Genomic DNA, 17,887 nt, shown 5'->3' with positions numbered 1-17,887 from the left:
TGTTAAGACAAGGTTCACTAGGTTGATTCCGGAGATGAGGGGATTGACTTATGATGATAGGTTGAGTAGGTTGGGCCTATACACATTGGAGTTCAGAAGAATGAGAGGTGATCTTATTGAAATATAAGATAATGAGGGGGCTCGACAAGGTGGATGTAGAGAGGATATTTCCACTCATAGGGGAAACTAAAACTAGGGGATATAGAATAAGGGGCCGCCCATTTAAAACAGATGAGGAGAAATTTCTTCTCTCAGAGGGTTGTAAATCTTTGGAATTCTCTGCCCCTGAGAGCTGTGGAGGCTGGGTCATTGAATATATTTAAAGCAGAGATAGATAGATTTTTGAGCGATAAGGAAGTAAAGGGTTATGGAGAGCGGGCAGGGAAGTGGAGCTGAGTCCATGATCAGATCAGCCATGATCTTATTGAATGGCGGAGCAGGCTCGAGGGGCCAAATGGCCTACTCCTGCTCCTATTTCTTGTGTTCTTATGTTCTTATAAGACAAAACAAATACATTTGACACCGAGCCATATAAGAAGAAATTACAGCAGATAACCAAAAGCTTGGTTAAAGAAGTAGGTTTTAAGGAGCGTCTTAACGGAGGAAAGTGAGGTAGAGAGGCAGGGAGGTTGAGGGAGGGAATTCCAGAGCTTAGGGCCCAGGCAGCTGATGGCACGGCCACCAATGATTGAGCAGTTATAATCAGGGATGCTCAAGAGGACAGAATTTGAGGAGCACAGACATCTTGTCGGGTTGTGAGGCTGAAAGAGGTCACAGAGATAGGGAGGGGTGAGGCCATGGAGGGATTTATAAACAAGGATGAGAATTTTGAAATCGAGGCATTGCTTACCCAGGAGTCAATGTAGATCAGCGAGCACAGGGGTTATGGGCAATTGTGACTTGGGGTGCGAGTTAGGACACGGGCTGCCAAGTTTTGGATCACCTCAAGTTTACGTAGTATAGAATGTGGAAGGTCAGCCAGGTGTGCATTGGAGTAATCAGGTCTCGAGGTAACAAAGGCATGGATGAGGGTTTCAGCAGCAGAAGAGCTGAGGCAGGGGCAGAGACGGGCAATGTTACGGAGGTGGAAATAGGCGGTTTTAGTTATGCCGCGGATATGTGGCTGGAAGCTCATTTCAGGATCAAATATAACATCTAGGTTGTGAACAGTCTGGTTTAGCCTCAGATAGATACTAGGGAGAGGGTTGGAGTCAGTGGTTAGGGAACGGAGTTTGTGGCAGGGACCAAAGACAATTGCTTCGGTCTTTCAAATATTTAATTGGAGAAAATTTCTGCTCATCTGGTACTGGATATCGGACAAGCAGTCTGACAATTTAGAGACCATGGAGGGGTCGAGAGAAGTGATAGAGAGGTAGAGCTGAGTGTTGTCAGGGTACATGTGGAAACTGACTATATTTTCAGATGATATCGCCAAGAAGCAGCATATAGATGAGAAATAGGAGGGGGCCAAGGATTGATCCTTGGGGGACACCAGAGGTAAAGATGCAGGAGTGGGAAGAGAAGCCATTGCAGGTGATCTGGCTACGATTGGATAGATAAGAATGGAACCAGGCGAGTGCAGTCCCACCCAATTGGATGATGGTGGAGAGGCGTTGGAGGAGGACGGAGTGATTAACTGTGTCAAAGTGCTGCAGACAGGTCCAGGAGGATGAGGAGGGATAGTTTACCTTTGTCACAGTCACAAAGGATGTCATTTGTGACTTTGATGAGAGCCTTTTCGGTACTGTGGCAGGGGCGGAAACCAGATTGAAAGGATTCAAACATGGAGTTCCGGGAAAGATGGGCACGGATTTGGGAGGTGACAACACGTTCAAGGACTTTGGACAGGAAAGGGAGGTTGGAGATGGGGCAGTAGCTAGCAAGCACAGTGGGGTCAAGGGTTGTTTTTTTGAGGAGAGGGACAATGACAGCAGATTTGAGGGAAAGGGGAACAGTACCTGAGGAGAGAGAACTGTTAACAATGTCATCTAACATGGGAGCCAAAAAAGGAAGTTCGGTGGTCAGCAATTTGGTGGGAATAGGGTCAAGGGAGCAGGAAATGTGTCTCATGGACAAGATGAGCGTGGAGAGGTCAAGAGCGGAGTTCAAAGGGAAACTAGAGAAAGATGTGAGTTCAGGGCTAGGGCAGGTGGGAGCCTCAGAGGAAGTTTGGCCCGGTGGGCTAGGTGAAGGAAGGGAACTCGCAGAGGCAGCTGATCGGATGGTCTCAATCTTTGAGACAAAGAAGTCCATGAGCTCCTCACCCTTATTGTCAGAAGTGAATGTGTTGGAGACAGGGGAGCGGGGTTTAAGCAGACGGTTAGCAGTAGAGATTAGTAGCCGGGTGTTATCTTTGCATTCCAGAATGATCCTGGAATAGTGAGCAGTTTTTGCAGCCAAGTAGGACCCGATAATGCTTTATGTGGTCGAGCCAGATTTGGCAAAACCAGTTGACCGCCACATACGTTCAAGTCTACGGCCCTTGGACTTGAACTTGAGGGAGCAAAAATAAGGGTTGTACCAGGGGGAATGGCCAGGGTGAGAGAGAGTAATGGTTTTAATAGGGACTAGGGCATCAAAGGTGATGGTGAGGATGTGGTTGAGCAGATCGATGGCTACAGGAATGTCATGGTTAAAGGAAGGCCAAAGGTTGGACAGTTTGGAGTTGATAAATGCAGTTGTAAGAGAGTCAATGAAGTACTTATTGAAGTGTAGTCACTATTGTAATGTAGGAAATGCAGCAGCCAATTTGTGCACAGCAAGCTCCAACAAACAGCAATGTGACAATGACCAGATAATCTGTTTTAGTGATGTTGATTGAGGAATAAATATTGCTAGGATACCGCGGATAACTCCCCGGCCCTTCTTCGAAAAAGTGCCGTGGTATGTTTTATGTCACCTGAGAGGGCAGACGGGGCCTCAGTTTAACATCTCATCTGAAAGATGGCACCTCCGACAGTGCAGCACTCCCTCAGTACTGCACTGGAGTGTCAGCTTAGATTTTTGTGCTCATGTCTCTGGAATGGGACTTGAACCCACAATCTTGTGACTCAGAGGCGAGGATGCTACCAACTGAGTCACAGCTGACATAGTTATTTTAAGTTACACTTAATAAATTATTATAAATTTGCCATACAATGCAAAGTTTGTAATTGCAAAGCATGTATTGACCTAGAACTGTAAATTAAATCTTTCTTCTTCGGCAGTCCCTCGGAGTCGAAAATGGTTTGCTTCCACACTAATACAAGTTCCAAGGTGCCTGACGTTACAGGTCCCAAACTTCATTCTAGAGGGTGGAAGATGCCTGTGGGTGAAGTGGCCATTGCACATCAGCTACCACATGAACTTGACAGAGCAAGGTCTTGGTCCAATGGTAAGGGGACCCAAGACAATTGGAGACCAAGCGCTGCTGCATGGGCCTAGCAGAAACACATAGTCCCAATTAACCCCCTCCCTCCCTCCCTCAGGTCCTCACATCCTGATCTTCAGGGACCGCAGTGTGGGTGAGCATCTTGAGCTTGGAGCAGCTTGTGAGTTTGTCCATATAGTACTGACACTGTACCCTGGGCCCCACGGCTCCTCTGGCCCTAGCTTCAGCATGCTGCTCTCCATTCACAGCCTCTGCTGCACTTTTCCCTCCCTCTCTCTCCCTCCAGTCACTCATACTTTGGCCTTGCATCCCGGCCTCACTGCTGGATTTGACCAATCACAAAAACTCTATTTACACGTGTAACAGAGACCCACCTGAAAACTGCAGTCCAAAGGACCTGGATTTCAACTGGCAGCGGATTTCTGGCCAGAAGTTGCACCGGCGAGTAAATTTTCCAATCGCCTGTGGCAGAATGACTCTCGGCCTATTTTAATGACCGGGCCTCATTTAAATGCTGCCGGCCAACTCGGCGGACTGGTGGGAGATTGTGCAGTCCGGAGGCCGTCCACCAACAACAGGTAAGTGGTGGGATTGGCTGCTGGGCCGTCTTGCCGGGGGGGAGGGGGGGCAGGGTCCTGTAATCAAGCGGGGCTCCCACCTCCCCATCCCACAAGGAAAGTAAAACATTTATTTTAAAACATGCCTTTTTCGACCTCTTCTGGCCCCGATCCACTTCCTCGCTGGGTTGTCCTGGTGGGAAATTCATTGCCACTTCCCACTCAGGCCGATAGTTAAAATGGCAGTCGGGTCCTGATGTCCTCAGTCAAAAAGGACCCCGCTGGATTTGGGTGAGTTTCCGTGCCCCCTCCTCAATTGAGAAAGTTGAAATTGCGATCGGTTGGTTCCCAGCGGCTTGAGAGCGGGCAAATAAAATTGCCCACTATAAGTCTAGACTTTGAGTGTAGGAAGCTGTCATTTAAGGAGGCAAGAGATGTGAATTGGCTATCGCAAATGTCGATCCAAGACTGAGCTACAAAGCAGCAGGAGAGGTGCTGATATTTTAACTGTTTAGCACAAGGAGCTGCCATTCAGAGAGGGGAGACCCTCAGATTGGTTGGCCCAGGTGCTAGTCAAGGAGTCAGTCATACAAAAGCCAATTGAAAAAACCATTAGCCAAAACTTCTGGTCATTAGGAATGCTGTGGTTTGACTGTCAGGTGCTGGAGTTCTTTATGCTGTGGTTTGAACAAACTTTCATTCATTCCAACTTATAATTGAACTGTATGTCAACAATTGCTGTGCCCTATGGTGGCTAATAAATGTTACCATCATTTGTAACTTGAACGTGCCCCATGACTCAGTGTGCACAGTAATCAGGGCCATCAGGTAGCAGGATATAGCCGTTATACATTTGAGGCAATTTGATGAGGCTCCTGTACTGGTGCTAGACATGAACACAGGGTGGAGGTACAGCTACAAACACGATAGCCTCAATTCTCCAACCCACAGTGACGCCTAGTGAAGCTCCACGCCAGAAAAGCAGCTTTGTGAAGTTATCCCTGTGGCGTCCTGGTGCCATTTCTTGCTGTTGTTGACTAGCTTTGCTGCTTTCACAAATTCCTAGGATGATATAATATAATCAAAGCGCTGGTTGGCTGAAATTAGTACTTTAAAGGGACAAGACCTCTCGTGCATCATCACACCAAGATTGCAAAGTGACCAGAGAGCGTGCATGTACATAGTGCCTTTAATGTAAAAACATCCCGAGGGACTGCAGGTGGCGCAAGGAAAACAGACGCTGAGCCAGGACGGTAGAGATTAGGAGAGGTGACCGAAAGCTTGTTGAAGGAGAGGAGCTCTGAGGAGGTTTTTAAATAGATAGAGATGGAGAGGTTTAGGGAGAGAAACCCAGAGAGCTGGTCCAGGTGACTGAAGGCTCTGGCACTAATGGTGAAGCAATAGGTGGAAGGGATGCCCAAAGACCAGAGTCAGAGCAACAATTATTCAGGCTGTATAGGGGTCGGGGGGCTGGCAGATATGGGATGAGGCCATGGAGGGATTTAAAGAGACAAAGATGAGACAAATCAAGAAACAGTGACAAGATTGGCTTTTGAAAGCCTGCAGTGGAAATATGGAACTTGCTCCCCAAAAAGGCTGTGGATGCTGGGTCAACTGTGTCAAGAAATTGTCAAGACTGAGATTGATAGTTTTTTGTTAGGTAAAAGGTTTAAAGGTGAGTAAATAGAGTTACGTTACAGATCAGCCATGATCTAATTGAATAGTGGAACAGGCTTAAGGGGCTGAGTGGCCTTGTCCTGTTCCTAGTATTTAGGTTCTCCCTCCAGCGTGAGCTGCTCCAAGTATGCGACGATTTTGAGATGGACGACTGGGTGATGTCATCAAAACCTTGGTCGCCGTTTTGGAGGGTGGGCAGGAACATCAGCAGGACCCAGGTACAGAGGTGTGGGAAGGTCGGAGCGGATGAGATAAGCACATGAAGGAGAAATTGATATGTTGATACAGTGAGATAAAGTAGGGTGAGAGGAGGCTTGTGTGGAGTATAAACACCAGCATAGACTAGTTGGGCCAAAAGGCCTATTTCTGTGCTGTAAATTCTATGTAACTCTTCCATGGACAATGGAAAAAAATGGGAATAAAAGCAGTGTAGTTGTCAAACTCCTTGCAAAACTGCTGCATGTGATATTGTGCTGTGCTCTTCCTCAAGCTGCCTGATGTCACACAAAAAGCTGCAGTTTACCTTCTTCTTTGTAACCCCAGAGTTCAACTTTCAGAGAGGCTGCTGGGAGCAACGATTTATTCCACTTCAGAGTCAGGTCTCCTGTGACGTTGGGCGTGCCGTAGTACTGCCATTTGGTTTCATTTACCAACACGCTTTTCTTCAAGTGTGAAAATTTGCCGTGATGTACTGCGGGGTTTAAAAAAAACAATAAAAATTGGATTAAAATAATTCACGTCAAACAGTTAATAACAACAGCAATTCTGGAGTCCTGAGCTCCCAGCGGGCAAGGGGGGTGGGCTGTAGAATCGCAGGAAGCATGAACTGAAGATAAGCCTACAAAGATATAGCTCCGATTTTCTGACCCGCACTCCCCGAGAGTCTGGCTCCCCTTTGGGAGCAGAGAATGACACAACTCCACAACAAGTCATGCTTCTCGATAATGCCATGCCAGTGGAATTGACGATAATCAAATATCCATTGGTATAATACTTCATTTTAGTGGAACAATCTGGGCAAACATCCGGGACTTATTGCGCAGGACACTATGAAATCTGAAAAGAGTGCGAGAGGAGATGAGGTGCGTCAAGAGGCAACAGTTAGATGATGTCAAGTGTGGATTTTATACGTCTGAAGATTGTAGAAAGAAGGGAGTAGGAGTTCTACATTTTTTAGGCTGGAAGAATGTTAGAGCAGGAGACTACGTGCAGCTTTTTGAGTTATATTTGTTTTGATTAGGAGAGAGATGTTCAACAATTTGTCTCCATGGGATGCATATGGGCATAGCATGGAGCCTCTGCACTTTCACTCCATGTTCTCACTAATTTACATGTGCCTCATGTTGCTGATACTAACAGAGCGAAGTGCCCTGTTAGGACTCCCTACCAATAAGGCAACAGTGAATATAGATGGCACAAATTATGAAAAAATAATGTGGACAAAATTGTCCCTTTAAAAATCCCCATTAGCTCCTCCAGGGCGTCAAGACAGTTTTCGCCCAGGGGGCGGCGGGCGGAGCGGGGGACGCTGCCAACTCCTGGGAAATTGAATGGGAGTTTGCGGAGGCGCTGCCACAGCAGCGGTTAGTACCCCGGGCCGCCGCGCACCCGACGATGACATCATTGGCACACACGACGACCCCGCACCGCCCCGCGCTGACCCCTTAATGCCCCGTGTTGACCAGGCCTATGAGCCGCGAGACCAGCGGACATCCGCTATCGGAGCAATGATTAAAGGGGAGGACACTAGCGCCCTGGGCCGCCATCTTCTTCTGTCGGCCGACCCTCACATGGTATGGGCCGCCATCGTGCAGCTCGGCACTCCAATCTGGGTGCCAGGCTGCTGGCCCAGTCGCACGTTGCCTGGTGGCCCAATGGAGGCCATCAGAGGCTGTGCAGGGGAGGGGCGTTGAAATATATCAGCATTACGCGGCGCATCCGCGTACGCCAAACATTTCGCTCCAGAAATGCCTGAGACCAAAGGAAATGGAGTGCTGGAGATTTCTCCACTTCCTTTGAGGGGCGTTAAGCCCAATTCAGCAGCGGTGGCAGCACTATCACGCCGGGCGTTAAAAGTCCCGACTCTGGAAGGCTACCGCTCCAATCGGGGCGTGGGGTAATTTCGCCCCCATATACCTTAGCACTGGATTCCCATGCCATTAATTCCCATGGAGGATGAATTGCCAGAGGGCTTCTTCTGATAGCCCGCCGTAACTTTGGAGGAAGATCCACGAAAACCCTGGGGAAGTGGTGCAAATGGTGCTTCCTGAGTTCTGGCAGATGATCGGAGAAACCTCCTGCAGTAGGTTAGCTCCTTCAATTTGTTTGACGTGGAGATGCTCTATAACTGAAACCCTAGAGGCATCAGATCCCAGCTCTTTCTGATTGATTTCTCTTCACTGTGTCACATATCGCACTTGATGACTGACTGGAGTCATTGCCACTGGCCTCTGCTAATGCTACGTTGTCATTTAATTTGGACCATTTATGTTAGAGAATGCCTGAGCACCATATGCCAGCCCCTCCAGCACTGTACCAACACCTTTGCTGTCTATACAGTCAATTGTTTTCGAGAACAGATCAACTTTTGTTTGTCCCCAACAAAAAAATCTTTCTTTTAATAAGTGATTAATTAACATTCATCGGAAACTTTGCACAAAGTTGTAATCAGCCTTAAGCAATGTGCTTCAAAGAAGTGAAGCCTGTAAAACACAGCACAGTTCAGTAACCTTTAGAAATAATGAAGGCCACACTCTTTGCTGAAGGTCATATACTTAAAACATACCAAAAACAAGTGTAATATTGCAGAGAGGTTACTGGGGACACTATGAGCCTGATATTCCAATGGTCCTTCCTGTTCATGTATACTTAACGGTGTTGTGTTGGAGTTCGCAAGACTATGTGTGCGGAATCGATGATACCTTGCACCTGGGGGATGCCTGCAATCCTGAAAAAGCTCAGAGCCCTATCTTCCAGCTTCATAGCCTGCATAGGACAGGAGATGTCTCCAGCCCAGAGGCATCTTGATGCAGGCATACACAGCTGATTAACTAATGTTGCTAATGCCACTTGCTGCTGCCTGAAATGACATATTCTATTAGCATACATAACAGAATTTATTAGGTAGATCAACAGATATTCATTTTTGATTTGTGATACTGAATGATCAGATTTGTCTCTGTGATTTAAAATCTATCCTAATAAAGTCTATAATAAATGAATTTTAAATTCTTAGATTGTGCTACCGGATAAGATGTGTCTTTGTTATTCAAAATGTTGTACGGCAGTAATCAGAGACTGTAAATTTATTAAAATCTTCTTTCTGAATTAAGTAAACAGTATTTAACAGTTAATTTGTTGACCTTGACGATTTATTGTCCCTTAGGGCAAACAGTGAATGATTTTGTGATATGCACAAGCCGCTATGATCTTTACCTTCCATAGTTTGCTAGTGACAGGGCATCTGAGGGATGTAATCAAACACCCAATAGTTCCACCATAAACCTTTTTTGAGAATTGCTTGTTGATGTAGAAATCTGAAAGCACTACACTAATTTGAAATGATTGCATTTTGAACTTTTTTTTGCTGCACAGTCAGCATTTAGAAAATAGCAGTGGTTGGAAAATCTCCATATAAATATTGATAGTGAGAATGTGCAGTGAAGGTTCACCAGACTGATTCCCGGGATAGCAGGACTGACATATGAAGAAAGACTGGATCAACTAGGCTTATATTCACTGGAATTTAGAAGAATGAGAGGGGATCTCATAGAAACATATAAAATTCTGACGGGTTTGGACAGCTTAGATGCAGGAAGAATGTTCCCAATGTTGGAGAAGTCCAGAATCAGGGGTCACAGTCTAAGGATAAGGGGTAAGCCATTTAGGACCGAGATGAGGAGAAACTTCTTCACTCAGAGAATTATGAACCTGTGGAATTCTCTACCACAGAAAGTTGTTGAGACCAGTTCATTAGATATATTCAAAAGGAAGTTAGATGTGGCCCTTACGGCTAAAGGGATCAAGGGGTATGGAGAAAAAGCAGGAATGGGGAACTGAAGTTGCATGATCAGCCATAATCATATTGAATGGTGGTGCAGGCTCAAAGGGCAGAATGGCCTACTCCTGCACCTATTTTCTATGTTTCTATGTTTCTATGAATTGTGCAAACTGTCAGAAACGATAAAACTGGAAGCATCTGTGCCCCGTGCATCATCTTCTTCTGTTCTGTTTATACATCATCGAGTTTCAATTATCTCTTACATGACAGCCCATGTACTGCACATGGGGCCTGTGCCAATATTTTCTTATTTGAATCCCAAAGGGACTGTTTTAAAAAAAAATGTAAACTAAACAAAGAAAGCCTTTTTAATGGTTTTGAAGATCCTTCGCAGATTGCAGACAGAAGAACCCGAGCATGAAATTTTCTGTTATCACCTGCACTTGGGCATCACTAACAGTAATTGCACAGAAATGTAAACAGCCAGTCTACTTAACCTGCAATTAAACAGACAGCATATTGACTATGAATCCGTGTTGGGCGAATGCAGGGAGCAGAAAACTGTGGGATTACCACGGTGCCTGATTTTCTGCCTATTAATTAACATGGATGGATAATCAAGTGCTGCAATTTCCCAGCCGGAGCTCCTTGCGGTCATTGTTCTGCACTCAGAGCGTCCAACTGCAGAATGATCCCTTGTCTTGAGCTTAAATTTGATCAGGGTTCAGTGGAAAGAAACATTGTGCAGAGGTGCATGACTTGGGGCCAATCCCCTACCACCAATTTTCCACCCGCGCCCTGCCATGTCTTTCATGGGCGTGAAATCACTCGGAATTGTCGTTCTGCTGTGTCAGGACTCTTGTTGCTATATCTATTGGGTCAAGTTTATAACCCCAGATTTACTTTAGCACAGGGCTTTGCTCACACTAGGTTATTTAATTGATCGTAAAATTTTGCAGTAATAAACTGAAAATATTTTTTAATCAATAAACTCGTAATAATAATGCCACAAGTAATGAACATTTGGTATGAATGTCGATCTAACATTAGCAAGTGAAGGATGCTAGCAATTGTCCTCAGCTTTGAGTGCACTCCCCTGCAGAAGTACAGGCTAAGCACCAAATAAAAACATCTCAAACCACAATTATTATTAGTATTAATTGAGCAGGGATTGATTTCAAGGCTACAAATAAAAAATTATAATCTATTTGGACTTTGCTCTCCCAATTGGTCGTGTTGATGTCAAGACGTTACGGAATTGGCAACATGAGAATGGAATTGTGAGACGTACACTGGGCTTGCTGCCTCCTGAACCCTGATAACGGGAAGTGGGTTGTTTAATACCATAATCCACTGGCATATCTTCATCAGAACAGCCGTAACAGTCCACTTGGGAAAACTATTCTTCCCTTCTTCCAGAGATCAGTTTGAATACTTCTGCCATTTAAAAAAAAATCTTTTTGTCAGCCTTTGCACAATATCGAATGGTTTGCAGGCACTATATATAGAATAGTGGATATCTGGGAATGATTACAGAGCAGCAATCTAATCAAGGGGTTCACTAAGCTGGGAGAGCAAAGTTCAAATGGCTTATAATTGTTAAATTATAGCCTTGAAGTCATTCCATGCTTCATTAGAATTAATAATAAATAGGGCGTTCCTTTTATGAGAAGGTTTTATGTGGTTCTCAGCCCACACTTATATTGAGGAGAATTCTCAGTGTCCTTAATATTGTTGCTGTTGATTGAGTTCCATATTAGACGGCTAATTGCGACCTTATTATTACAAATTCAGCGCTAAAAATGATTGAAGTTCATAACTGGAAAATTCCATGACCAGTACTCAATCTGTAGAAGACTGTGGAAAAGATCCCTCTGCTTTCCAGCAGAAGCAAATTCAAGGGAATCGAATCTCACAAGGCATGATCTGATGTTCTTTGCCTACTGTCAGCCCATGAAGTCCTTGACCTTTCATACCTCCAGTCACAACTCCCCTCCTCACCCCCATTCCCATTGATCGCCATGCGAGTCTAGTGCAGGACCCAACGTAATGTCGGAAAACCCAAGTACAGTGCAAAAGCCAGCCAGCAGAGTGATCCACATGCTCAGTGGCCATATTTCTCAGCTGGGGTCAAATAATAAATCAAACTTGTGGATAAAATCATAATTCAAATGAATTCCCCATCCAATTTTGGATTTAGCCAAAGATGGCATGCTACTTTATCACTCACCAAGTATGGGTAAGTCAAGGATAAATAAGTTCTACTGCTGTAAAAGGTAGTAAATGCCCAGGCAGATTTGCTTGGTTGCTAATGCCAAGCTGGTATCACTTATGTTTAGGTGCATTCAAACAAGTGAAGAGGCACCAGGCGCAGAGAGCTCGAGGAGTTCTCTGATTAAACTTGTATTGCATTTGAATTATATCGTTCAAGTTGCCTCATATAGGGCTGAAGTTTCCCCAGGATTTGCTCCTTTTTTTTTGGAGCAACTTGATTTTTCTGGACTATCTTTTTAGTTGCAATTCTGGCCATTTAATTTGCGCCAATGTAAGTGAGTTATTTAGGTTTTTTTTTAGTTCCGTTTTTTTTTCAAAAGGGGGTGTTCCCAGCCACTTACCGCTGTTTTAGGCATTTGGCCAGCAAATAGTTGCTCCAAACTAACTTAGGCCAGCATATGTTGCCACTTCTGTCCGCACAGAAAAACCTTACCTAAAGTTAAGGAATCAGCGCGAGTAACGACATTTAAAGCACGACCAAGCACCAAACAAAGCACAAAAAGTAATAAGCAATTAATTAACAAATAAAAAATAGAAGGAACCCTGCACCTAAAGCACCAAGACCAAAGTAATAAGCAATCAATCAATCAATAACAGATAAAAAATAGAAGTGTTACCAAAACATGGCCCGGGAAGGCAGCGGGCCGCCGATGAGGGAGACTATTCGGCCAGGGATAGGAGGGGGGGGGGAGAGGAGAGGAGGGGAAGAGAGGCGAGGGGGGAGAGGAGAGGAGGAGGGGGGAGGTGGGGGAGAGGAGAAGGGAGGGGGGAGAGGAGGGGGGAGAGGAGAAGGGAGGGAGGAGGGGAGAGGAGAGGGAGGGGGAGAGGAGAAGGGAGGGAGGAGGGGAGAGGAGGGGGGAGGGAGGAGGGGAGAGGAGGGGGAGGGGGAGAGGAGGGGGGAGGGAGGAGGGGAGAGAAGAGGAGGGGGGGGAGGTGGAAGTACCCTCTTGATCAAATGGTACAAATCCTCTGGAAGGTCTGGAGCTAGCCCCGGACTTCAGTATCCTGAGAATCTTGTTCGCCTGAGATACGGTAGGCTTTCCCTCCGCACAGACGCATCTGTTCTTGCTGTCAAGGCTTCTTACTAGGCTGCCTGCGCGACGCAGTTACTCCCATCCTCACTCACAGAGGGCCTGGCTTCATGTTTGGGGCACTGATCTTGGAGGGCTTTGGTGATGACCGCTTGCTGATGACAATGGTCCACAAACCACTTCAGAGTCCTGTAAGAGTTTGGCATGTCTAGACTGATGTCCGTCATGGCATCAAACACCCACCTGAATCCCCGGTTTATCTGGTCTAGAGTACAAACCCAGACCCACAGAAACTCTTCAGGAGAGATTTGACACAGCCTGCAGAACACACTGTGGCTGCCGATGAGGAAGCCCATTCGGCCAGGGCTAGGGGCGGCGTGCTTCAGGCCCCTTCCACACAGCCTGGAGCAAGCATTTGCAGAAACGGCCTGCCAGGAGCTACTGCACATGCGCACAGACTCTAGCACGTATGTGCAGAGGTCCCGGCCCTGTTTTCAGAGCCGGGACCTGGCTCCGCCCCCAATCCATTGGGCCACGCTGCGCCATGACTGGTGAGAGGCTGGGGAGCGGCCAGAATATGGATGTCTTTTTTCGGCGCACTTGGAGGCGGACAAAAGCGGCGCCCCTCAGGTGAGGGCGCCAGAAAAACAGGTTAGGGAAACGCTAGCCCTTAGAGTCTAGCACTCATTTTACCTGTTTGGGGTTTTAATTGTGTTCAAATGCAATATCAAGACCTTTGACCTCCAGGTTAAGCCAGTTCCATTTAGTACAATGTATTTCACTAAAACTTTGACAAGGGCCATGTCCAACAGTATTTTTCTCAAAGGGTTACTCCCAAGAATATTGCAACACAGTGTACCAGTGGGTCATGAAATATGGGTCTGCATCCACAAGTCCCACACAGTATGTCCCCATGGGCAGTTGCTGAGTGGAGACCAAATATATCCCCACAGACCAGGAAAGGACACATAACTCTATGGGACTGATTGTTCTATTAAAGTGATAGGTTCTGTAGCTTAAAGGCTCTTCCACTTTCTCTCTCTTGATGATTAGATAGTCCCTTCTTCAGACAGCAGAGGAAAGTGAAGGATGTTGAATCCCAGGTTTGATGACACCCCAGAGTAGGACAGCCATGAACGGAGGCTTAGCACTTCGAGCAGCAGGTTGTCAGCAGGCCTCGCTGGCTTCACATGGCCCCTGCAGTTTATTAAAACACCACTGCTTATTGACGTCACCAAGATAATAGGAATGAAGAAACTTGCCTCCCTTGCGACAACAGTGCTCCCAAAGAATTTAAACTGAACGTTCCAGAATTCATTTATTTTACTGGTTTTCCAATCTGCTACCAATCAAGAAAGTCACTTGTCAGAACATAAAGCTTTAGTAGTCAAAGGATATCACCTGACCTGACACCCATGTCCCACGGTGATTGAAAGTTTTTCCGTTGTCTGTTGACAACTCAAAAGGTACCCGTCCATTTTCATACAACAACGGTGAGATGCAGTGGGCACTCCCTTCGTTATCAACATAACCATTGGTAATAATGTCCAACTTGAACCTGAAATGGGATAGTGTTGGTGTTTAATCCATTTGAAACTCACATCAGACAGGACTTTTCGATGAACTTGGGAGCGAGTACGGATACATCAGCACTGGTAACCACCACCTGCACAAAAATAGAGCCAAAGCTGACTAAAGCTCGCACGTGAAATTAAAATAGCATTTATATTTTATATTAAAAAGTATCAGGGAGTGACGGCTAGTTACAGATTATGGCTCTGCAGCTCTTGCAGTGCAGCACATTGGGCTCAATTTTCCCCGGTCGTTTGTGGCGTTTTTTGTGGCCCTTGCCGTTTCTTTTGACGTCTTTATTTTTTTCCAAGTTTCCCCCTGCGATCTACGCCAGTGTAACTGACTTAGTTACGATTTTTCTAGGTCAGTTTTTTTTTACGTTCCCTCATGTCTGCACCGGTTTTTTCAATTGTTGCAAATTGGCCAACATTTTTTTCTCTTAGGTCGGTGTATCTGGCCACTCCCGAAAAACCTTCTGGTGAGTTAAAAAAAACAGCGCACATTCACAAATCTGCGCTGAAAGACGCCACCGTTTTTAAATCGAAGCTTTTGGGGGGAGTTAAGAACACTGTCAAAATCAATAATAAAGTTCAACCTTTATTTAACCTGTCAACATACAAGTGTAAATTTATTGGATTTCAGAAGTTCTCTCGTTTTTTAACTCACTCATACGCCACCAGCAGGGCTGGGTGGGTCGTAGGTTTGGCCAGCAGAATTGGCCCCGTGCCCGGACACAGCGGCTCGGGGTTCAGCTACAAAACAAGACTGGGGGGTGGGGAGAGGGAGGAGAGAGAGAGAGAGAGAGAGAGAGAGAGAGAGAGAGGTGCTGAAGGCTTGGACCCGGGGAGAGGGAGGGAGAGAGCAAAGTCACAAGACTCCAATTATTAAAGGTGCGGTGGGGAAGAGGAGAGAGAGCAAAGTGCCGATCGGAAGGCTTGGAGCCCGGGAAGGGGGAGGGAGAGAGAGAAGTCACAAGACTCCAATGAAGGAGGGGTGAAGGTGAGAGAGGAGAGGTCACAAGACGTTTTGGGTGTGGTCCATCCATACAGACCTGGAGAGGTACAACTTCGAACCTGTGCTGCCTGCTTTCCTGCCGTTTTGAGCTTCTTTCAAAAGTTAAATTTAAGTATGGGGGCAATATTGGCAATGCCATACCTTGTGCAAGCCTTCTGAGTTTTTGATGCCGTTCCAATGGACGCGCATGCTCAGTACAGTTCGGATTTGGCAATCGGCCATTTTTAAAGAGCCAGTTGTGTGCGTGAGAAGGAGTGCTGTGCGAGAGCATTAGGAAAATCGCAGCTGGAGCAATACAAGATGTAACACAGTGCAAGGACCAAGAATTTCTTACAGGAAGAAGTGGAGGCACGAGTTACTGTGAATTGAGAACAGATGGCAGAAGCTGGACACCAGCAGAAGTCACATAAAAGTTCCACCCAAAGAAATGAAGAAACGCTGGAACCAAGTTGCAGAAGATTACTGTGCAATGGTCACCATCACGAGATCTGGAGGCCAGTGTAAAAAGAAATGGCAGGACCTTGGTCAAGTAGTTAGTGTAAGTAATATTTTCATTTATTCAATGGAATTGCAATTGCAATTGCGTGACCACCTGTATATGTCCCACCCAGCAAAAGACACCCTCTCTAAAAAGTTGCATTTTCATCTTTGCAGAAGAAGGTGGCACACAATAAAAGGGAAAGAACTCGAACAGAAGGAGGCCCAGAAATCTGCACCCACTGGGACCCTTGGAAGAAAGGGTCGCTGCTTTGATGGGTTCTTTTTGGAAAAAAGCAATCAGTACTGCACAAGCTGGGCCCACACCGAGGGAGAGGGTAAGTCCTGCAAATTCATCATGGTCCTTCAAATCAGTCTGCTGCCTGGCCTGCGATGTGTCAGCCTACTCACGCCACCCACCCTGCCCCCGCCTCTGCTGCTAACCATTTGGCTGTTCTGTTATATTTTGCAGAACTTGAGGCCAACCCTGATGATGCAGAAGATTCAGATGAGGATGAGCCTGAAGAGCAGGGCATCTTCCAATCCAACCGTCCAGACCAAGAACATGGGGGTGAGGGTTAGGGGATGGAGCTGGATGAAGCTCCCACTGTTGTACGGACTTTGGAGGAGGTGCCGTTCATGGAGGTGACAGCCCCTTCCATGACTAGTGGTTTGACTGTTGGTGGGACATTCCATGGTTTCACATCTTCCGAGGTTGTGGTCCCAGCAGTGGGTACAGTGAGGCACACCCAGGGCCCCACCTTCCCAGACTGCATGTTCCAGTGGTGGGGTGCAGCCGAGCCACACCCGTGGGGAGGAGGGGAAGAATAGCTCGACCGCACTGTCCGGAGGTGCAGGATCTAACAGATGTGGTTCAGATGATGTCATTGAGTGTGTAGAGCATTGACCTTACCCGATCACTCCTGGTCACCATCAATGGGGTGAGTGATGAGCTGGCAGGACTGTCGAGAGATATAACAGCAACGACACAAGAAATGGGAATGATATCTGGGACCATCAGTGAGGGAATAGTGGCCATGAGGGAGGGAATGTGATAGGTAGTGTAAACTACGTCAATGATCATGAGGGAGGGAATGTTGCAGGTAGTTCAGACAGTTTTGCTCAACATGAGGGAGGGAATGTTGCAAGTCGTTGAGACACTGTCAGGGTGCATGAGGAATGGTATGTTGGAGTTAGCTGCTGCAATAAGGGAACACGCCCAGATCCCGCGCCCATTGACAGAATCAACTGTCACTCCACTCCAATCCCCACACCAGCTTCTGAAGAGCCCAAAGCTGGGTCCTCCAACTTGCCGCCTGATGCCGACACCCCCCCACCCTCAGTAGGTGCACAGTACCTGAGATGTTAAAAAGAATAAGCTTGGTATCAAGCCCAGAAACACTGCGCTGCTGCCTGTGGGCAGGGGTGGTGCAGTATCGAAGACCAAGCGCAGCGGGCATTCTTAGAATAAGGGGGATGAGAGATGGGTGCAGCCTTTCTTTGCTGGTGCTGTTGTTGTTATTATTATTATTGTTATTGTTGTAACTGTTCTCAAATTAAAGTTTTTTGTAAGTTATGTAAATTTACAAGTTTATAAGTGATCTTAAAATTTTTAAGTGATCTTAAAGAGTGATGCTAAAGTAAAGTTTGATGCAAGAATAATTTTATTAAAGTTAAGTTAAGTACATTGTAAACTTTTGAATAAAATATATTTTACATTAAAACTGAATCATGTTCCATTAACACAACACAACATTACGGAACAGCTCCAAACAGTAAAAATGTCCATGTGGAATAGTTGTCGCTGGGCCCTCAGGCATCAGTAAAGTGCTCATGGATGAGCTTCTGGCGCAAGGCTCGAGCAATCGTTAAAGGAGCTCGATGGCTTGCCCTCCTCTACCATCGTGCTCTGGCC

General features: G+C 46.2%; 1 protein-coding gene across 2 annotated transcripts in view; it reads right to left on the bottom strand.

Annotated features, from left to right (window-relative positions):
- Positions 1–17,887, bottom strand: part of susd2 (sushi domain containing 2) — a 158,292-nt gene that overhangs the window by 101,701 nt on the left and 38,704 nt on the right. For both annotated transcript variants that reach the window (XM_070887679.1, XM_070887680.1), the window contains exons 4-5: positions 14,316–14,467; positions 6,128–6,295 (exon numbers count right to left, since the gene is read on the bottom strand). In XM_070887679.1, the coding sequence (XP_070743780.1) occupies positions 6,128–6,295; positions 14,316–14,467 (320 nt within the window). The remainder of the gene's footprint in view (positions 1–6,127; positions 6,296–14,315; positions 14,468–17,887) is intronic.

The sequence above is a fragment of the Pristiophorus japonicus genome, chromosome 8 (genome assembly GCF_044704955.1).
Source record: "Pristiophorus japonicus isolate sPriJap1 chromosome 8, sPriJap1.hap1, whole genome shotgun sequence".
NCBI lineage: Eukaryota > Metazoa > Chordata > Chondrichthyes > Pristiophoridae > Pristiophorus > Pristiophorus japonicus.
Note: the sequence above shows the minus strand (reverse complement) of the source record. Positions and strands in the feature narration are given on the sequence as shown.